Source organism: Pholcus phalangioides, unplaced genomic scaffold (assembly GCF_987345545.1).
Source record: "Pholcus phalangioides strain wild (caught in Gottingen) unplaced genomic scaffold, Ppha-v1.0 ptg000014l_1, whole genome shotgun sequence".
Taxonomy (NCBI): domain Eukaryota; kingdom Metazoa; phylum Arthropoda; class Arachnida; order Araneae; family Pholcidae; genus Pholcus; species Pholcus phalangioides.
Genome location: NW_028301607.1, coordinates 10,844,854 through 10,868,533, shown reverse-complemented (window position 1 = coordinate 10,868,533; position 23,680 = coordinate 10,844,854). Strand labels below are relative to the sequence as shown.

Below are 23,680 nucleotides of genomic sequence, written 5' to 3'. Positions count from 1 at the left end.
TGTTTCTTAGAATTAAGCAAAATTCTAAGTTAACGGGGGAGCAGATTTCAGAAAAATCGATTCACTTTCAATCATGAGTAAGATGATTCCATAATTAAAATTCTGAATTATTAATTAGAGAGAATTTTAGAATCGAGCAGAAATTGTGAATTGATAGAGGAGCTGGATTTCGGAATTAAGCAAAATTCTGAGTTAATGAGGAAGATTAATTCAGAATTTTGCTCAATTGTGAAAGCTTGAGGGAGACTATTCCAGAATTAAGGGAGAAAAATTCTGAGCTAATGAGAGGATTTCTCAGAATGATAGGATGGAATTATTACAGAATAAATTAAAATTCAGAATAAATGAAAAAAAAAACTACAATGCAATAATTCTCTTCTAAATAAGTCTTCAATAATTTGGGGCCTCCGGGCCACGTTCACCCACCCGTTATGACTCCGACTGACTCAATAATCACTATATTCGTAGTGGAGGGAGGCTTATGGGAGTTGGAAAGTCGCCGCGTAAACATTTCTCGGACTAATCTCAATGGCATTTTGCCACGACACGACTTTTTTTGTTGTTGTTTCTGTTGTAAAAATGTGATTGCCATGCTGTCTGCGCAAAATACTTGCTTCATAATGTGCCAGAAATCTTGCTTTTTGATGGATGGCCTTGGACCCAGCGCGATGATTTACTTTGCATCAAGAGCGCGGCTTCGTAATAAATCGCTGGGAGATTTTTTTCGTGTTAGACGCCCCCTCCCCCTTCGCGATATCTTGTGGTGATGAACTCGTCCAAAACACGCGCCAACACTATATTTTTTTTGTTTGGTTTTTTTTGCCCAATCCAGCAGGTATATTTATATCTTCGCTCTTTAGATTTATGGTTTGTCTTGACGTGAATTGCCATGCTGCCATATATCCATCCGACTCAGGTTAATCGGTTATAGTTACCCGCTGCTTCCATTCATCTTGTCAATCACCCCCAGAGTAATTTCGGTGTTGCCGTTCATCTTGTTTCGCCTGCACAATAATAATAATGTGCTGCTTTTTTTTTTTTCTTCTAGTTGTATTTGAACATGGATTCTTGCTTAAAATGATAGGTTTCATCGGAATTATAGATCGTACGTGATCAACCCATGGCCAAATGTGCGTTCTCGGGGTCATTTGATGTGTCACGCGACCTCAAACCTAATTTCGTGGAAAATGAACTGAACGGCACATTTCACTGTTCACTTTGAGTGACCCGCGGCGTATTTACAGATCACTTAAGATTTCTAGGATCACTACTAAGATTCACGGCGAATCAGGTGTTATGTGTTACCACGGGGAACCCCCGCCGTTGTGTCTCTTAATGAGTTATGAGGCGCGGAAAATCCGACTATTCCATCTCGAGTGACACCTCTATAGGCGCTCAACAATTGTCTGCAGCATCCTTGGTGGTGCAGCACCAACATTGGCCATGGCATCCAGCATGTCATATAACCCAGGAGTGTGTAGATCTTGTAGGGATCACACCAACTGCGACAGATATGAACGGTATTGAGATATACACTGACGGCTCCAAGATTGTAAACGCGACAGGTAGTGCGTTTATCGCCATGCGCAAATATCACATGGCAGCAGTTTGTACTATGTGCTTATTTGTATACTTTGTGCATAATCGTTGTAGCCCTGTCCCTTGGGTTTCGTCTCTGGGCTTGTTGGAGCTAGGAGTGGGCACCAGTTGGGTGATGTCAGTCGTGGTTCAGCCGCCTCGCGACAGTTGCCTATGCGGCGCAGCTCTTGCCCGTCCACGAGTAAGGTTTCTAAAGTGTAGCCAATTGTCCTTTGGGTGGTGAACTCTTGCTGCCTTTCCGTACGGACATGCGGATCACGTGACCTTCAACTGCGCAGAGTGAACTGCGGCAAAGTTCCAGACCACTTGCCTGCGGCACATTCCAAAATCACTGTAGTGACTCGTGGCATGTTTATAGATCACCGTGGCGAAGTTCCAGATCACTCAAGTGGCCCTAGACCATTCGACCTCCCTGGACAACGCCCCCCCCCCCTCCTTCTGGAGTGGAAAATTCGCGCGGAGGAAGCGTGGGGGGAGTTAAATCCGTATAAATATCGATCAAACATGTGTTTTGATGAAAATTTTGATTCATGAAATAACAAAATCCGGGGGTCGGGAGATTTTTCTCAATTAAATGTGTGTGAAATGGTGGGTTTTTTTTCCGGGTAAATAATCGGTTATCCATTTATCTGTAAGTACGGGGTGTGCGCGCGAGTGCAATTATCTCCCTACTCGATATCAGTGTGATTTTGAAAGGATATACAATGACTCATCGTCAGCATCTGGGAAAGATTATCTCGAGTGGCTGGCCATCCGTCCCTGTTTGTGTTTTTCTCTTCTAGGATAGAGGAAAGAGCCGTTTCCGTATGGTGTGCAATGCCTCTCTTACCATATGCGGGGACGTCTTAATTTCGGGACTCCTTAGCTCCGATTCTATATATTCTGTGGGGGGAGAGAAATGTATTAGTTCTTATATAATGACTTTATGAAATTATTACCGTTAGTGCTGGGCCGATTTAGTTCAGGAGAAGTTTAGCCTTTTGTTCACAATACAATTCGCCAAAGTAATTTTAGTACGTGTTTTTTGGCGACAATTCGGATTTTCACTTAATCTCTCAGCTCTTATAGATCGCCATTAAATATAGATATCCTGTAGATAGATGTGGTACAGTGTATCGCCTTCTAGAATTTTGTCCATGCAAAATCAAATTGTCGCTAAAATCTAACTCTCGATTGGCGTACGTGAAGGTAGGAGGGGGGGGGGGGGTTGGATTCTAAACCCCAACCCGAGATTATAGTCTTATTTTCAGGAAAAAACGTAACCCCCTCCCCCCTAGAAGGAAAAAAAATTGTGGGACCCCTACCCGAGAAAATTCTGCCTACGCCTATGCTCCCCAAAATTCCGAATTTTCGTCAAAAATGTATTTCGACAAACGCTGATTTCAGTGATGTATTGCAAATAAAAGGCTAAATTTCTCCTAAACCAGAACACCTGTATGGTTTATTGAAGGCTTTTCGAAAGCTGGTGGAATGGACAAGTTTTTTGGTAAATGTGACGGATTGTAGCTAGACGAGTGTTTGCGGAATTGGTGATTAAAAATTTTGACGACATTTTGATTTTTCCCTACAATCGATTTTCCACTATAACTCTAAAATGGTTTGGTGTAGGACGGGGTTCATAGGGTGTTTCATGTTCTCCACTTGGGCTCGTCAATCCTCTTCCTTTCGTTTTTCAAAAAAAATTCAGGATCACTCTTTATAGGCTTCTCACTGTAGTAATATATAAATTGTATATAAAATGCAAATTATATATTAGAATTTATATACATATCGGGGGGGGGGTGAAGAAATATAATTAGGTTTCTACATCAACCTCATTCAAAGTGTGCTGCTGATGAAGACGCAAATTTTTCATGGGTCGTGTTACAACAGTTTGTTTCTCCAATTTTCAAGTTAAGGTTTCTCAGTTCATTTGAATGTTTTATGATAATTTTTGTTTAAATAACCATTAATCATTGGTTAATTTTTTGAAAAAACCGTTACTCTACTTTTGTCTTTAGAAAATAAATGACAGAACTTGAACCCATAAATGCATGTTGGGGGTACACAATGACTAATTCCACTGACTGGAATGACTAATTCCTAACTGCACTCATTTTCATATTATCCTAGAGCAAGCTGGGCCATGCTGTGTTAGAATAGCATCTGTCTTGCTTGGAGGTAACTTGGGTTCTTGTACTCTGAGAATTCGGCCAAAGCATGTAAAAATTTGTTCGGGGGGAACTGGCACACACACACAAACACATTCATGTTAGTGAAAAGATAGCATATACAATATTTCAGAGTGAGAAAAAAAAAGAAACCAATGCCAAAAACTGAAAAAAAAGGACAAAAGGGTGAATTTTGTAAAATGTAGGAGGACGCTTGAAAAAAGGGACATGTCCTCCTAAAGGAAAATGTCTGGTAACCCTAATGGGGCTGTGTATCCCCTCCAGGGGTGCACCCTCTCGTGAATTCAGATTTGGACTCTTGCATACCTTCAAATAATAAATAAATACATGAAAACTTTTATCATGCTATACTTTACAACTTGCACTCCCAATTTGCTTTCTTACAATCCAAGTTGCTTGAGTAATGCAACTAATAAGCTTAGCAGTTGCATTTACTAGAATGTAACCGACAAGCTTATTGTTATGCATTTGTAAGTTTTATAGAATTTTTATAAAAATTTTATAGTATAATTAACACTGGTCTAATTCATCTTTGCAGAGTATACTGAGATCAGGGGCTCCTGGGCTGGGAACGTTGACAGGCCCCCTGTTTGTGAATTTATAGTGTGAAAAAATAATTTTTCAAGGATTGTCCCTTGCTCCATAATAGAAACGGGAATGGACTGTGTGATCGCCACTACTTCATGGCACATGCACCTCGTACACATTCCTCTGCGGAATTTTTAATGAATTGCTACATTTCAAAATGTGTTTTGAGCTGCAAGACCCTAATGTATTTATGTTGTCACAGTTGTGCTTGTTTTGTTTCGTGCTTTGCTGGTGCTCGCTGCTCATCACCATATTTTGAAGTGAAGACAGTAAATACTTGAATTTTCATGTTATGCAAGTATAGTGTCAAAAGTTCAGCTGCTCACCTGCAGAGAGACTTTTTCAAATGGGAGGCCAGCTTGCATATTTCGTGTCTCAAAATTGGAAAACTGCAGGAAACCAACTCTGGTCGATCACCACTGTGTTTCAACGGGATTTAAACCTGGATCCTCACATATATCTCTGCATAACAGATTGAATCTGTGGTTCTCAAACTTTTGTCACCCGCGGCTCCCTTACCCGATTCCTGGTTCACCTGCGTTTTCCCAGAATAGTTTAGTAGATATTTTTTCCAAATAAAAAGAACCACTTCAAAGCATAAATAGGTTCACAAATTAATACCTCCAGCTCGCCACAATGCCCTAACAAATGTTGCCATTCACTTTGAAAAACCACTGGATTAAATCTATTTACATTAAAGATTGAAATTAGTTTGAATTTAAACCGCAAATGTTTTGAAATAATTGATTTATGGGTATTGATTTTTCAGGTGAGAAGAAATCTGTAGATGCCATCATGGATTGGTTGTAACCGATCATTCAAGCCTGTTGGTTGGTGAGAGGTATTCCTCCATCTTCCTTTTTCCCCCCTTCCCTATCTCTTTCCTCTGTCATCACTCATAAATATGGCGAAATGTTTCTACGCATGTGTCATTGACGTCCATCAGTTGGCAGCAGTGGTTAGAAATCGTATTGATAATGTAAGTGGGTTTTCTTTTTTGGTTTTCTCTTATTTAATTCTGAAATGTTCGATTTCCCATATTATGATTGATTTGAGTTATATACCTTCTTTCTAATCAGTATCCGTTAACATTATTCAGGTTCTAATTTTAGACAGTCGTTCTTTTCTCGAGTACAATGTATCGCACGTTATGAATGCTGTTAATGTCGGCTGTGCGAAACTGATGAAAAGGCGTTTACAACAAGATAAGGTAAACAAACCTATTTCCTGAGATTGTATTTGCATAAAAAAAAGGTAATCAAGATTAATTTGGTTACCAAAACCACTCTGAACATTATTTTCTGTTTCCCACCCAAAATGTATACAATTCAGAAAAACGTTTCATATGCATGTCACGATAAAAGCTCAGACCTGTGTAAGACCTAGGTTTTTACCAAGGCAAGTTGGTAAAAGTCTGAAAAACGCAAATGTTTTTATTTCGGACTCTACCAAGTCAAAGTCTGTTTTATAGGAATCAATAAACCGCCATGAACTTATTACTTCCTTACAAAAATTTGTTAGTTCATAACTAACTAATGAATTAACCACCACGAACATTCACACAGTTGGTGCTCGACATAATGACCCCCCTTCTTCTTATCAAAAACTGACATTATATTGGGAATGTTGTTATATGGAAAGTTAAACCATATATGATAGTCATTCTATGAAACAATTTGGTACCTTATCCTACCGTCTTTTGACCCATACACCACATCATATTGGTTAATTTATTCATTAGCTGATCATCAATTATACTTATTAATTAATAAAGCATTGTGAAGTAAGTTCGTGATGTGGGTTGACTGATTCAATGAAAACGAGCTTTCACATGAAATATAAATGTTTGTGCAAACATCTTATGCACTTACATGAACTTGTCTTGGTAAAATATAGGTCTCCAGGCTTTATCAATTTGTATATGTAAATGGCACCTGAAGGGGGTAAAATCATGACTATAATTTTTCCTCCGATTTAGCTAAGCATCCGAGATTTCCTTGCTCACAGTTGCCATTGGAATGTTGAAACAGATGTTGATATAATTGTTTATGACCAAAGCACAGAAGACCCTTCTTACCTGAATCCTGACAGCTTTCTGTACGTCTTCCTACAGAAGCTTCTTCCCGTTTACAAAACTGTAAATGTCTTGAAAGGTAAGTGTAGTGACTATCAGTAAAAAATCAAAAGGATATGCATGGTTAACTTCATTGTGAATAATTTGGATGATTTTTTGCTTTTGTGCTGGTAAAAGTGTGTTAATCAAACTCTTACATTTGGACACTCATGCTTCGGAGCTTATTGGCAATAAAGTAGGACCCTGATTATCCAAGCTAATGCAAAACTTAAACCTGTGATACACAGGGACGGGCTCAAGTATTTTGCGGCTCTGTGCAAAAACTGATCTGCTGCCCTCTAAAACAAAGTTTTCCCAATCCCCCAGTAGCCTTGAACACTCTGGTGCATGCCAAGTTTACATGGGCACTCGAGAATGAACATCAAACTAATATTTCATGGTCATTAGACAGAACCGCTCACAACCCCGGACTGATGCAAAGCACCTTACTTCCGTTATGGTCATTAAAAAAACCACTTGACAAATTTGGACAATAGTGCTCACTGCCCAGCAAAAAAATAGCACTTAAGGTTGATATTTAAGATTGTCACCCCAGGCACTTAAATGTTGGGGGGGGGGGGGGTTCTAGAGAACCAATTATTTATCCAGGGATTTAACCGGATACTCTTTCAGCCGGCAAAGCATGCATTATGCCTACCTTGTGTAATTTTGAATAATTCGAGAAAAAAAAAATTAGTGCCCCCCCCCCACCTTTTGGACCGGCACCCGTTGCACTAGATCCACCTGCATTCTTCTCTTGGGTTGGGGGGGGGAAAGGAAGAATTTTGTTAAAACTGTAGGCAAGAGGATTTGATGTCTGAATTTTAGAGGTCTTGAACAGAATTTTAAGCTATTTGCTTTGATTACATTTTGACTAAAACGTTTTAACAAAGTATTTTTGTCCCTGTTTCGCAGCCCCTAAAATTTAGCAGCCCGGTGCAGCTGAACCCTATGCACCTGCCTAAGTCCTGGCCACTTTCAAGCATATGCACCCAATGAGATTATTTGTAACATTCGTGTAAATGTTAACAATAATCTTATTATTTGCATATATATGTTCGAAAGTGTCACACTTTCGTGCTACTTAGTAGCATGCTTATCACAGGCCTCACAGAATTTCTAGGTTAAATGAAATCAATAGAACCAGAAGTGGTGAAAATTATGTTTTTCATATTTTTCAGCACATTAAAAATATCAAATGACTTTAGTATGAAGTTTCATGAAATACTGGGCATGGTAGCTTAGGTCAATAAAATACTTGCCTGAAATACCCAAGGATTTTCAGAGGTGTTGCACCTTTGATGCTAAATTTGTCCTTGTGAAAATCATTTTTGGCTCAGAGATGCAGCGGAAATGGTGAGATGACCACAGAATACATTGCTACCGCAGATTGGACTTTCTGCAGTTAGCGGGGGCTCCAGCACTTGGAGGTTAGCGCAGTGTTTCTTAACCTTTTTTTGCTTGTGGCCCTCCCTTTGAACCGTAATTTTTTTCCCGTGGTTCCCCTGTCTTACCCCTGAGTCTTCGACCCTCATCTAGATATTTTTATACGTATTGAATTGATTTTTTTCAGTGAATTTATACTGAACAGAAATTTTGCAAAGAAGATTGGCCTCCAGACCACTGGCCTAGAATTTATTGAGCTCCCCAATAGCTATATTCAGGACAGTCTCAACATCATGCCCCCCCCCTTCCCCAGGCAAAGTGATGCTATGGTAGTTCCATACTTAGCTGGAAATAAATAAATAGCCTGCATATTTCCCACTTACTTTCAAAATTTATTGTACTATACAAAGTATCATAAGGTGGGGGTCACTTATAGACATGAGACCCCCGGGCATGACTCCTCACAAGAGTGGGACTGACAGAGCTGCAGCCCGGGACCCGATTTGTTTCTCATTTTTTGTTTTTCACACTATAAATTTGATATAGAGGAGGGTTCTGTGAAAAATCTAGCTGAGGGCCTGCGGAAAAACCCCATCATAGGGAACCTGCTGCAAAATGTAGGCGGTGAAGCTTGAGTGGGTTCTTGCCCTAAGACGGCCCTGGTTTTATGGGTGGTTTTGTTGGATTCTGTAAGTGGATAGTCACTAATATAAAAGCTTTATTTCTTCACACCTTAATTTTTCTTCTCTGCTCCAAACCACCTGCCATGGCCCTTTCTCCATTTTCTTCCATGGTCCCCTTGAAATATCCCAGTACCACTATGGGGCCATATGGTCCCCAGTCGAGAACCACTGGGTTAGCGCATAAATCGGTGAGATGAATGAAAAAAAAGTCAAATGCCGCTCAGATTCAGCAATGAACTGGTCTAATTAGCTCTATTGTATAGAAAATGGTTGTTACAACAAAAATAAACATATGAAATACTGTGAATGCTAATGAAACCACACATGCACCTCATTCATATTCCTGTGTGTGGAACTTCTAACGAATTGTTACATGTTGAATGCATGTGTACGTGTTGTGAACTTAATGTGAAGTTTGTTTCTGTGTAAAACTTTTTATAGTGCTGCCATCTGCCATTTTTATTTTTCGTGTAATGATTGACTAATTGTACTGTTGTAAGCCTGTTGCTCTCTATGGCGAGACTTTTAAATAGAGAGATTGGCTCGCATGCGGGCCTCTACTGTGAATGCTGCTGCACATGTTCTGATATACCCTGTGTATAGCAGCGTTATTGTATTTACAGTTTACAGAATTTCAAAAATTACTTTACTTTTGAATGCTTTGTGGAGCTTCAAGAAGTACTGGGAACCAAACTTGATTGATGTGAATGGTCTTTCTGATAAAATTGTGGTTATATTTGATACTAGCAATAATCCCCCTTACGTTCTGGCACCATTGATGATGCTAACTGCTAGTATCAGGAGAAATATCACAGATTAATGATAAAGGCAGACTGCCATTTCGTCGTAGAAACTCTCTCCTTCAATATGCAATAGCAGTTTCTATTGAACCATATAACATTATTTTTTCACTGATTTCTATTTTCAGGAGGGTATTTAGAATTTCAAGCAGCTTATCCAAATCTTTGTGAAGACGACAAAGCCAAATACACACCGCTTACGTCCTTGTCGCAGCCATGTTTACCTATATCCGATCATGGCCCCACTAGAATTCTTTCATTTCTTTACCTTGGCTCTCAGCATGATGCTCTGAACAAAGAAGTGTTGCTGGTAAGTGAGAGACAATTAAATTTTTCTTCCCCATTAAAAATATGGTTTGATATGGATATCGGAAAATTTGAAATGGAGTGGCTTGAATATAACTTTTTACTTGATGAAGTATCGCATTAGTTTGTTATTAGCCAAAATTTTTCATTCTAACCACATTTTCTAACTTTAAGGTACATTTTGATCTTTAGATAGTATAAGTGGTTTTTTTTCTAAATAACGCATAAAAGTGGCCTAAATATATATATTTTTTATAAGAATTATCCTGGTTACTCAATTATACAGTATCCAAAATTTCTCATTCTTACCCAGGGTAAGCTAATCACATGATTAAAAAAAAAAAAATTATTGATTTAAATCACAAAACTTAAATCTTGTTTTTTCTTTCTTTTCTTACCTGGTATAGTATGCATGTTACTGATATGTGGTAAAGTTTGTGATTTAAGAAGTACAGTTGCACCCCCCCCCCCCCCATATTATTCACGGTTTCTGTATTCGCAGGCCTTTTCCTTTATGGAAATTTTTTTTGCAACACTCAGAAATCATCATTCATGTGTTTTTTTTTATACAAAAATTTGAGTTGTGCATGTTTATGATGGCTCATTAATGACATTACTAGAGCCATGGCAGCTCCCAAAAGAGAAACAGTCACTTCGGGGTTGATTAACCTTTGGCCACTATGTGCGTTAAAAGACACAGCCATTTCTATAGAGCCAACTGAAGAGACTATAAAGGACATTGTCACGTTAGCAAAACAGGTGGGTGGAGAAAGGTTCAATGATATGGATATAGAAGTCGAACAGCTAATTAATAGCAATTCAGAGGTATCGACTGAGGTGCAATTAATGCAGTTGACTGCTCCTGAAACTCAAGTGGTACCAGATGAAGATGATCAAGATAAAGTAGAAGACAAGTTCACCACATGAGTAACATAGCAGAAGGGCTTTGCATGTTCCAGTCAGCAATAGATTGCTTTCATGGCATAGATCCCTTTATGGTACACTCTTCACATGTAGAAAAATTGGTAGAGGAAGCCTTGTCATCATATTCCAACATGCTTGATCATATGAAGAAGGAACTGCAAACAGAAATCACACAAATGTTCTTTCAGAAAACATCGCCAACAATCGCTGCACCCTCTTTTACATTCCCTTATACCTCTGCGTTACCCTGCTCTTCTCACACTGTTCAATAAATGAGATATACAAAAAAAACAAAAAAAAAAACGATGGTTTAGGTTATTCACGTATTTCCCTTATTTGAGGTCACCCCTGGAATGTACCCCCCCACGAATACAGGGGCCGACTGTATAGAAGATCTTTGGGGGTTAATATAGACTTGAACTTAATCCCTAGATACAGTGTAGAAAGAAAACTGCTCTATTTCTAGATTTTGTGCATTGAAAAAATTGCAAATATATAAGACGTTGAACTTTGCACTTAGCTTAACAACTCTACAATTGGCACTAGGGTTCCCCTGATTATGAAAAAATTATTGCTCTGTTTTTTTAAAGCCTTGTATATCGAGTGAATTAAGATACCTTTACCATATGAGTGATACTGAGATGCCACCACTCATTCACTTCAATGTGGGAGCCTTACGAATAAAAGCACTTAATTTCATAGATTAAAATTTGTTTTAGTAAAGTAAATTTAGGCTTAACAACCTTTCATGTTACTAAAGCCCCGTTCACATGTGCAAGATTGGGGGTTGCTTTGGTGGTAATTACCGGCGTGACAACTTTTTTCCCCTCGTAGGAAAGAAAAAGGTGGGAGAGAAGATCATCAAAAAAAGTCCATCTTTCTTGGGGTGGATTGGAGGTCGACACCGACCTTCTCTCCCATAATCCTTTACACCGCGAAAACTGCTATGAGCTCCTTCATCAACCATCTTGAATCAATCACTTCCGTTCAACCTACGTAACCAGTGACGACTTCCGGAAAGAAGAGGGGGGGGGGATTACTGGCATAAACTTAACATCATGTGAACGGTTTGTAGCGAAAATCCCCGTTACCGGGAACTTCCCGGGATGTGTTATTGTACATGTGAATGGGGCTATAAACTCAGATTTTTGGTCTTTTGTGCAACCAGCTCATTCTGGCACTGTAACAGATCAGATGTGTGGATAGCATAATTTTCATTCACGATGGTGCTCCTCCACATATTGCAACACCAGTGAAGCAACTGTTGAATCTCCATTTTGGCAATGACAGAGTTATCAGTCACTATTTTCCAACAATTTCACCACCACAATCACCTGACCTCTTGTGATTTCTGGCTGTGGGATCATCTAAAAAATGTTATGTGCAGTGGTCCAATTGTGAACTTAGCTGAGTTGAAAAACTGCATTACGCAGCACATTTACAACATCACCCCTGATACACTTTGATATGTTGTGGAACACGCTGTTGTGCGCTTTCGGCTCATTGGAGAAAACAGTGGACAGCATATCGAACATTTCTTGAGTAGCAGCTAATTTACCACATCCTTCTTCTGATGGTTTCAACACTGATTGCTTTTTTACAATTTTTCTTACACTGTCTTAATTTTGCATCTTATGATGAGTACAACGGCATCTATAGATCAATTTTTGAACTATTTTTCCCTTTTGCCAGACAAAATCCCATTGCTTCATGTATATTCAGGTGAAATATCAGGTGGTTCTGTCCAATGGTTCTTTTTCTTTTACAGCCTTTTCAAAAATGAACTTTAATTATATTTACCCTGTATTATCTCGCAAAGTTTTTTTGTCGCAAAGAAGCAGCAATGGTGGCTTCATCTGCTAAGGGGTAAACAAGTAAAAGACTTGCCATCTCTGCTGTTTTAGAGTATCTATCTCATAAGCTTGCATTTATTATTACTAACTTGCCGATATTGTACTTTTTGGTACATAAGTTTTTTTTTTCTTTCTTCCATTAGAACCACAACATCACCTACGAGCTCAATGTAAGTACGAATTGTCCTAAACCTGATTTCATACAGGAGTCGCATTTCATGAGGATTCCTGTCATAGATAATTACAGTGAAAAACTTCTTCCTTATTTTCCGAAAGCCTTTCAGTTTCTTGGTGAGTAACGTACTTGACTGATGTTTCTAGTTACAACTCGTGCAGCGTTCCATAGATATTCTCATAACAAATTTTTTATTTTTTTTCATTTTCAGACAAAGTGAGAGAATCTGGTGGATGTGCGCTGGTGCATTGCCTAGCTGGTATTTCCAGATCGGCCACCGTTGCCATCGCCTATCTGATGAGACACTTAAAAATGTCATCGGATGAAGCCTATAGGTAATCCTTTGGCAAACTTATTTGCACAGATTAGAATTTGAAAAAAAGACTTTCGATTCTACAACTCAATACAGGTGGGCGAGAAGTCCATGACACATTTTAAAGATGAATAAAAAATCTGCCAATTGGCATTTAAAAAATGTAGTTTGCACTCTCTCATTGAATCACTTTGGAGAATTAGAATAGGGGGGGGGGGATTTTCTATGGATGGGAAAATAGGATTTAAAAGAGTTTTTTTGCCTTCGAAGAAGCGTGACACTGTGCTAACCATTGCCAAGTCACCAGCCAGCCAAACAGTAGATTAACTTACCCACTAACTTCACTGAATACCACCTTGACCATATCGCTATATGCAATTTACTGCCGTTGTTACAAGTTGGGTTTGAAATGCAGGCAACATATATCAGTGGTCACCTTAAGCGCATTAGGGAAATTATCTCATTAGCCATATTCTTCCACTGGGATCTAACCTAGGACCTGATGATGGGAACGTCATCTTGGTAGATGAGCATTTTACCACCACGCCACTCTCACTCATCTCAGGTTAGATTACTTGTCACTACTGCACTCGTATCAAATCCTGTTATATAAAAAAAACCACCATCAGGCCATAGAAACAGAACACACAGACTTGAATCGAGGTCAAACTGACACAGCTGTTTAGTGAATTTCGATTTCTCCCGGCAAAAATTAGACATAATTTCTTTGTTATTTGGAGCAATGGTTACAATTTACACAATGCTTGTGGCGCTATTTAGTGGGGGGGGGGGGGGGGGGACCAGTCTTTATCTGGATAATTTTTTCCCCAAAAGAAGAGATTTCTCTAAATCAAAATTTGAATTCATGTGATACAAGAATTTTTCGGGAGGTGGAGTCAAAATTTAGGAGTCTCCCGAAAATTTAAGAGATGGGTAGCTGTTACGGCATACTTTAGCTTTTTTTTTTTAAATTTATAAAAAAAAGCTAAATTTTATTCACAGATGGCACTGTATCAAGAAAACCTAGACATTACTTAAAATGCTGCAACATAAATGGTATACATGGCATATCAGATCCATCGGGAATTCCCTGGTTGATGGATCGGACGAGACGGACCCCTGTTTTGGTGAATATGCCAAAAACTCGAACACAAACCTTATGTCCTGTTTGCTGATGTTGGTTACTTGTGCAAAACACAAGAATCACAGAAGTAATTGAGACTCTTCCCTTAATCAGTTTTAGCAGATACCTGGGTTGAAATTGAGTATTGTTTAGGTGCGGCCTGAGCTATACAGGGTGCTTGCATTAAAATTTGGTAGTTTTATGCAACGTAAATCATAATAAACATTAATATGCTCTGTTTTTTGTCACATTTTTTATGTTCTAGGGCAAGGTTTTTGGTGATGTAGTGTCATCCGAATAAAAAATTTTATCATGGCGAACAGTTTTTGTTATAAATAAGTATATTATTACAATTTTTTCAGAATTTTTTTGTCAATTGGTTGATTTAACTTTTTGAAATGTATTGTGGACTTTTTTACAGCATACACCACCAATGCTGTATTTTAATTTCAGTTGCTGCATTATAAATACCAGGTGGCACCACTGTAAATCCAGACACAACACTAGATACACACTCAGACTGTTAGGTACACATGCAGGGTATCCATAATTAAGAGCCCTGTTTCAAAGCTGCCTACAGCCGAAACTAGTTCACAGAAAATTGTGAAATTTTGTGGATGACTTAATAAAAGAGATAAGAATTTCTTTCAGCAAAAAAATTAGTTCTAATTGTTGCCATGAGAGGACATTTTATTCATTACGCATATAGCCACACTCTTTACTTGTACAATTTTAACAACAGCAAAATATGTTCCACATGACGGTTATTATTTTTAGCTACCATCTGAAATCGCAAGATGGTATGTTCTACCAAGATCAAGTAAAGTTCATGGATGGTCACAAACTTATGCCTATCCAATGCCTCTTCTACATAGCGGACACCGATACTAGCCTGAAAGTTGGATGCTTTGTGCTCTACCACATGGAGCATAACTTCCTGTACTGTGACTGCAGAAACAGCTTTTCTTCCTTCTGCAGTATGAGTAGGCGACGATCCTGTTTCTTTACTTGTTATCATTTTTTGGAGGTTTTTAACATTGATAGGACCTTTTTGAATCCTCTTCAAAGCCCAAAACATCCGTAGAGCAGCTGCTGCAGGATCAGCATTTTGGTAAAACAATTTTACTAACAAGGTGCAATCTCTTAAATTTATGGTCATTGTGCCAGTAGCAATCTTATTGGAAACAAGAACTCCACGAATATTTCTAGGTTTTATGACAGCTGCTGTACGACATCCAAAAAAAATTTACATCTATATTCTTCAAGTTTTTGAAGTGATACGTCCTCTGGTGGCAATATTTGGAACTTTTCTCTGCTGAAAGAAATTCTCATTGCTTTATCAATCAAGTCATCCACAAAATTTCACAATTTTCTGATCACTGGGTTTGGCTATAGGCAGCTTTGAAAATAGTGCTCTTCAATTATGGGTGCCCTGTACTTCGTCCCAGATGTGCTCACGAAGCTGGGCTGGAAGAGATCTGGGTGATAAGTTCAGTGGCAAAGTCTTAGCGTTTATTCATGCATTTTAAATACTAAAATTGATTAAACGAGCAGTTCCTAATCTCTTACTATTCCTTTCATAGATTCGTCAAAGCAAAGCGTGCGACCATTTCGCCAAACTTCAACTTTCTTGGTCAGTTATTAGAATACGAGAAACAGCTCCAGAAAGAGAACATTCTAGAAACCAAACCAAGTGTTGTACAGTGCCAGAAAATTCCTAGTCTTAAAGCCGAGTTTGACAATGGTTCCCCGTTGAACACGAATTGTAGTAGTGAGAATGACAATCATAAACTTCATAGCGAACGATTCTTGTTGGAGGTTCCTTCATTTACTTGCGTGAAACCGAGGGAAAACTTACTACTCGATAATTCTAAAAGTACAAATAACAACAACAATCCAGCTGTCATGGATGTTAGTAATACGACATTGAGTAAACAGTTCAGTATGAAAAAAGGTAAGAAAATCGAAGCAGATGAATGGAGTTTGAAATGCTTGCCGTTCAGTTCTCTGAAACAGTTGAATTTCACTCCCTGTCAGACGGCAGTTTCGAAAAATTCAAAGAATCACATACGAGAGTTTAATTCGTGGTCAGCTGGAGACACCTACACGCAGACGTGCGTCTATACTCAGGTACCTGGTTCCAGTTACGTAGCTGATCCGCAGAGTAAAAAGAATGATCCGAGTTTTGATTTGGCCGTTTTCGAGAACATCCTCAGCGAGTGCAAAATGGAAACTTTCAACAGCATAAGTTCACTCCCCTCGTCAATGTGGCAAGTGAACGACAACACTCAGTCTGTGGCGCAACAGAGCGAGTACAGTGATAAAGACTATAAACGCTCCGATTCGACCAGCACATCTGGTTTGGGAAGCGAAGGCTCTGACTTCATGGATAGTTGGAATGAATACCATAGTTCTTGCGAGAGGGACACGGACATGGATGAAGACTACAGTTCTGTGCCTACTGAAGATGATTATCAGCAGAGTAGGTCAGAGCTGCAGGATTTGTATGGAGAAACTTCTCTTTATGGAAAGTTTGGCGAACCTGAATATGGTAAAGATATCAAACGATCTCTTAGTCCTTTCAAAGCCCCGTTTTTTGCTGATTATACTCAAGTTGATGAATTGGGTAAGTAAATTCTTCCTATCCCCAATTACTTTATTACTTTTTAAAACGTGGGGGCTAGTTAAAAAAAAGAATGGACACAAAAAAAATAGGGTGGGTTGTACCATAGATATGGCCGCAAGTTTTGATGTGAATAAGTTTTTTTTGCCTTGAGTCCTATTGGTACTGACATAACGAAATTGATATCATCAGATTTGTCTTCGAAACAGCTAACAAACAATATCGAATTAGATTCGAATTATTGATATAGTCACCTATTTGCATTGTGAACTTCCTGAGATGTAACGTAAATCTTGTTGCAAATGCATGCCACGAGCCTCGTTCCCAGACTGGAAGAGGTATTAAAAGAAGAGTGGGTATATATCATTGTGTGAACAAGATCTATACATAGACATCAAAAAGTTTCGAATATTTTCTGAGATACAAGTTTTCAAATTATTTTGTTGTGCAAATTTTTTCGAAGGCACCCAATATCGCCAGGTGATTTAAAAGACCTATTTCACATTAAAAAATGCTGATATGCATGGCAGCAAAGTGAAGTTTCGCTAATACAGTGGGAAGAGAAAAAAAAAAAAAAAACGGTTGGAACTTTAAGCATTATTGGACAGGTGCAAGTGTTTTGTCGATTTTAGAAAGATGTTGAGTTGTCTTTGCCACCTTTTTGTTGAGAGAAAATCTTGTACTTTCTTGGAAACTTATAATAAAGGTTATCTATCGTAACTGGTTCAGGAGGGTCGTGTGCATGGAAAATTCATTGCCAACAATTCACTGAAAGGAAAATTCACACACACTGACAAACAATTTGTTGATAAAGTGACATTATGAATGACTGGATTATCCACTCACTCACAGAGTTAGTGAGTGAGTCAATTACTTACTCGCACTATCACTTATCCACTTACTTACTGACTTGGCAACTTATACAGTCACTAACTCAACTGCTCATTTACTTAATCACTCATACTGTTGCTCCTTCCCTCACTCACCAAGTCTTTCGGTCCAGAACCATCGCTCAAACATTCACTCACTCACTAGTAACAACCTAAATTGTAGGTCCTGGTCTAATTAGCCCTCGTGTGCAGAAAATGACCGTGGTGCGACAAAAATGATCAAATGATTGTTCACACCATGCTTACACACTGTTCCGGTCACTCGCTTGCACATGCTCTATATCACTCTTTTTGTCACTCGTATGCTTATACATTTTCTTAGTAACTCTTTTTGTTGGTCACTGACTTGATCTCTCTTATGCTTACACATTCTCCAAGCCACACTTTTGGTTCCTCACTCACATGCTTACACACTGTCTTGATCGCTCACTGACCTAGTCTTTCTAAGCAGAGGGAAATTTATCGTTTTACTGCTGTCTCACTTTACCTCCTTTGAAAATTTTGGGGCCGTTCTCCCATTCTTCCAATTTCCCGCCCCTTTGAACATGCCTCCCGTAAATATGCTTTTGAGCCTCACATGCTGAAGTGTAGATTTCGCCTTTCTCATTTTCAGCAAATGATCCCCAATTGGCAACAGATATTTCTCAGCCTACAGCATATCAAGGAAATATTTTTTTTTTAATATTATGGCAGAGGCGAATGAAAGCATCACTTTTAAAATTCTGTCACATTCTCAGTTGTCACAAATTTAGTAATATCACATAAAATTTTAGGTGCCAACATCAATTTTTTCAGTCGCTATGACAATTTAGAATTTGTCTAACCTTGTCCTATATATATAATGTGTAGCCTATTCCTGATCCCCTTATCATATGCTGCCAAGTCTCCCGAATTTTCCGGGAATCTCCCGAATTTTAGCTTCATCCCTCGATCTCCCGAAAAGTTCTTAAACCTCCCGAATTTTTACGAAAATCACAAAAAATCCCTAAAAATTCTCTACTTTATTTAAAAAAAATCCCTGCTTATGAAAACAATCCCTAAGGAATTTCTTGAGGCGTGAAGCCTTTTTTTTTTTTTCTCCTTTCGAAATGACGTCAAACGTCCTAAATGGGGAAATTCCCTTTTTAAGGAAGTTTTACAACCCCTCTGATGGTAACAAAAAAGTTGTTTGTCTTATCGTGAAGGGAAATAGCTTAGCAGCCAATAGTCCTGGATAATAATTGAAAATTATAGTGACGCGCATATGGTAAAAATTTCTTTTGTTGAAGTTACGTGCGTGCGATATAACAAAACATGAATACTGATAAGCAAAACATATTTAATCAATTTTAAAGATACTTATTCCGATGAATTTCCTTTTATCAAACGTTCCAGAAAAGGGCCGACTTTTCTTTTTTGTGCAAGTTGTGTTACGGACATAAACATCGGTCATGGAAAGACTGCCATCATCACGATGATTTTCGGGTCGTTCGAACAGAATGTTTGTTCACAGCGTTTCTGATTGAACACAATATTTTGTTTTAGATCAGCATTGAAGTTTTGGCCTCCAATTTCACTTGTTTTTTGCGTAGGGATTTTATTCCCAAGGGTTTAACTTTTATGTGTGTAAAATTCCTATTTTAATTTGACTAGTTTTTCAGTAGGGATTTTATTCCCTACTCTTTAACTTTTATGAGTTGAAAATCCCTATTCTATTTGGAAAAATCTCTTTCGTATTTATTAGGGTGTGGTTTTAGCATGAAATACGGGTTCGCACGAAAATCTCCCGAATTTTCATTTTCAAAAGTTGGCAGCTATGCCTTATGCTCTACTGTATACAATGGCTGCTGTGCGATCGTGTGGTCATTGTGCTGGATCTTAATCCTGAGGATCCAGGTTCGAACCCTGTTGACAGCACAGTAGTGGTCGACTGAAGTTGGTTTTCTGTGGTTTTGCAACTCCAAAGCACGAATGCAAGCCAGTCTCCCATTTGAAAAAAACCTACCTGCAGAGAGCAAGCAGACATTCAGCATACTTACAGAACATGAAAATTCAAGAATTTACCATCTTCACTTCAAAATATGGATGACAAATGGTTGCACCAGCAAGAACATGAAACAAGTGCAACTTTCACAACACAAATGAATACGTTATGGGCCACACTCACATTCCGAACACACATTGGTACTAATTCATTTGAAATTCTACAAAGGAATGTGTATGGGATGTATATATGGTAAAGTAGTAATAGTAGCATGAAACAATGAAATTCACTTCGCAGAATCATAAAAACTGTTTCCATTCTAGTATTGATGTAATTCAGATATTTATTACTCACTGTTTTTTCTGTTTTAGAGCATAGCGTTACTACCAACAACCGGAAAGACAAAAGTATGTTTAAACATTTTGAATCTACTAGGGAGAATATGTTAAACAGAGCACAAGCTACAGTTGACGGCAGGAAAGCCAAGAAGTCATCTGATGGCCTCTACAGAGCACAATCATGCCCCGGCATCATATCAGACGAATTTATCACTTGTTCCTCGCCAGAAACAAAACAATCAGAATTTTCTATAGTAAAGAGGGTTAGAAATCGGGAGTCTACAAACGCATCCAGAAACCGCAATCGTTATAGCTGCAGCAGCCTTGACTACATGGATTATCCTAATGTTGCTCCATCATTTCCTTCATCGGGTACCGAATCAGTTTCTGCTTTGTCTCCACCTCATCAGCTATATCGGCACAGCATGATCCAGGTATCGTGAACTATTGTAAGCAGCAATACATCACGCAATTCTACATGTGATATGTACATCGGAACCAGTTATACTCTTTAATTGAAAATTTTACATGAAAGGAGGCGTGTACACATAGTGCAATGATATGTAAAAAAAACAACGAAATCTAGTTTATTTTTTTTTCTCTTTCGCTATCTTGTAATATATATTGTTAAGTTGTGCCATTCGGAAGGAGACTATGTATATACCTCGGAAATTCTTCATTCACGTTGTGTTATCATTATAGGTATATATATTTTGGATTGACAGGGCATTATGAATTTCAATGTTTAGTACTTAAAAATCAATGTATTATAAATTCTGTACTTTTTGGTTTCGAAATTTTTGTCGAGTTTGGAGACGTTTAAATTTTATGATTCCGTTAGATATCCTTTAAGCCTAAATAAGTTCAGGGAATTCTTTTGATGATGGCCGCAACATTTCATCATGATTTTAAACTTTCTGTAAAAAAAAAGCTGCTCTACAAAAAAAATTTTTTGCATACAAGGTGCATTATTTTGTTAAAAGACTAATAATTTTATCGTTAAAGTCTATTTTTCATGCTCATTAATAATTATAGTTTGAAGACCATCAATGTGTATTTTAGACGTGCTTAAAATCAACTAGAAACATCACTGACAAAGAAGAAAACACCAATATTACACTGGGCTCACACTGAATCGATACTACAATTCACAATATTGACAGATTACCTAAAAATACCCTGAAATTCAGGTTTTTAACTGATCTGTGTCGATGTTACAAAGTATCACTTATCGGTTCAGTGTGAACCCGCCCTTAGTCTTGATGCCACAGCCACTCATTCTATAACATCCAGAGTAGTTGCATAGAGATTGTAAAGAATAAAACTCCTTCTCACCACTATGATTAACATCAATGAAATACAGGGTGTCCAGGTTAAAGGTATCCAGACCTGCCAACTCTCCCGATTTTTTATCCTTCCTCCCGCTCCCCGGATTTGTTAAAATTTCTCCGGATTTTGGCCAAAAATTAGATTTTACGCGAGCTTTCATGTTGTTGTGGCATCAATGATTACCGTCGTCGTTAGGGGAAAACACCCATAAAAGACAGTTGTAGTCATTTCTATCGAGCAGCCGTAAATAAAAGTGTCTGTGACCGCATTTAAGCAACTGGCAAAGACGCGACTTCGTTTTCGTAGCGTTTGTCGGCAATAATTTATCAGGGGCATGACATTGGTTGCTGAAATTCCTGTATAATCGTTATTGTATTCCATTAACAGCTGTGCGGTAAACATGTTTTTTCGTCCGCAGCTTTGTAATTTGAGTTTTTTTAAATCGTTCCTTCCGATTAAACATCTTCGGAAAGAAAATATAAAACTTTAAGCTATATACAGCTAAATATAAAGCTTTTAAGAACCTGCCTTGTTGGGGGGGGGGAGCCTGGGGGGGGGGGGGAGAATGTAACTTTTTCTTAATTTATTAAAAAAAATTTTTTTTTGGTGGTGGTGGGGGGGGGGGTCCCCCCCCCCTCTGGAGAATTTCTGGATTTCAAAAGTTGGCACGTCTGGGTATCCTAAAGTAATGGCTTATACTGAAAGAACCACATGTGCTTAATACCCGTTTTTATGAGTCAAGTAATTTAGTAGTTAATTAAATTTTTAGTTGTCGAGTACTTTGAAATGCATGTTGAAGGGCCATTAACCCTTGACTGGTGAGGCCATCTTGAGAAAGAGAGATGCATCTAGACCATCCCATTTTCAGTACTTTTCAAGCTATTTCTTTACACGTGTTTGAAAAATTTGTTTTACTTTTTCCTCCCTCTATATCATTGGTCAGTTTCTGTGAGGGTCAAAATGACCTCTCCACTTGTATAAGGCATTTTTAGAATATTGAATATAATTAAATTATTGAATATAATTGGAAAATAATTAGAGAAGAGATTTTAAGAAATATTTAGCGAGCTTATTCAAATCTATGAATAAAGTCAAATAGAAAAAAAACCCATCATATTTTTATGGCAACTCTTTCTGCTGATTTTTTAAAATACACTAATACTTGCTGAAGTGAAAATGGCACCACGACACCATTTACGCACAGAATTTTCACAATGCTAATTAAGGTTCAAGAGCATTTATACAGGTTCACTTGTCAAGTAGGATAGAATCCGGTTCAAATTTTTGGTTAAGTGGGCTCCATGCTCCAGTGGGCAAGGCCTCGTATTATCAATTAAGTATTCCTTACTTGAGGACTGATTTTAGTACTTGACAATGACTGAATTACGCATGTTCAAAACAGTCCTTTAGTCTGGGGTTTGTTTTCTCATAATTCTCACAAAATTCTGAATCTGTAAAATCATCTTCACAAATTAACAAAATCATGAATTGAAGTTTCATTTCTGTTGTACAAAATTAAAGATTTCCACAGACCCCTGTTAGTTATGAAAAGGCTGCACTGTTGATAGGGGAAGTTTATTACCTAAATCTTTCATGTGCACATAGAGAACATCGACACTTTTTCACAGCAGTCGATCCACCAATAGACGAGTGGATGCCACTACATAAGGCTGGTATGCCGTAGCCAACTAAATTTAAATCTGACATGTTTTAAATACTTTGTGCATGAACAAGTGGAATGCAAAGCTTCCCACATGATTCAAATCAGCAGTTGATTTAATAACATATCAAATGCTTTATTAAACATAGGTGGTTCTCCCGCTATAAGCTGTTACTTTTAGTCATACCTCTAGCCTGGACACCTTGTATAACATATTACAATAAACAATCCTTATTCTTGCTTGAAAAATTACATTTTATTCGAGTAAAAATTAGAGGACACCAGCTTTTTGAATGCCTGAGTCAGTCATTTTCGACATGCTGGAAAAAACGAGGTTCAATAAAGATCACATGAAACATTCAAAGACTATCAATCTATATTAAATACAGTCGAATCCCGCTATAGCGAAAATCTCATTTTAACGAACACTTTTTCAATCCCCCAAATAAGTTTACATGGGAACAATGCTAGGTAACTTGGAATTCCTTTATAACGAAATTTCCTTTTAGCAAAGTGATTCCTCCGGTCTCTTGGCGTTCGTTATAACGGGATTCGACTGTACTGAATAAATATTTAAATTGGAATAAAATGATACCTTCCAACGTAGCAAAGGTGTTCATCCAAAAATTTGATAACAATAATGAAAATTAAGCATTTATTTATTTGTCTACCCAGGGGGTGATCAAACTGTGTGCTGCCAACCTTTGTCGGGTCAGCAGGTGGAAAAAGTTTGGGAACCACTGCTCTAACCTAATTATCACCAGTTTAATATGAAATGTGGATACTGTGTTTTGCACTTTTTTTCGTATGTTCAGAGATTGAAGATATGCTGTCAACTTTTAT

At 38.1% G+C, this 23,680-nt stretch overlaps 1 protein-coding gene across 1 annotated transcript in view; it reads left to right on the top strand.

The window, feature by feature from the left end:
- LOC149078129 (uncharacterized) overlaps positions 1-20,943 on the top strand; it is a 61,811-nt gene extending 40,868 nt beyond the window's left edge. Inside the window, exons 2-9 of the mRNA XM_089241715.1 lie at positions 5,128-5,337; positions 5,458-5,568; positions 6,337-6,511; positions 9,469-9,650; positions 12,567-12,714; positions 12,810-12,933; positions 15,618-16,660; positions 19,882-20,943. Coding sequence (XP_089097841.1) covers positions 5,263-5,337; positions 5,458-5,568; positions 6,337-6,511; positions 9,469-9,650; positions 12,567-12,714; positions 12,810-12,933; positions 15,618-16,660; positions 19,882-20,291 — 2,268 coding nt within the window. The 5' untranslated portion in view covers positions 5,128-5,262 and the 3' untranslated portion in view covers positions 20,292-20,943. The remainder of the gene's footprint in view (positions 1-5,127; positions 5,338-5,457; positions 5,569-6,336; positions 6,512-9,468; positions 9,651-12,566; positions 12,715-12,809; positions 12,934-15,617; positions 16,661-19,881) is intronic.
- The last annotated feature ends 2,737 nt before the right edge of the window (positions 20,944-23,680 follow it).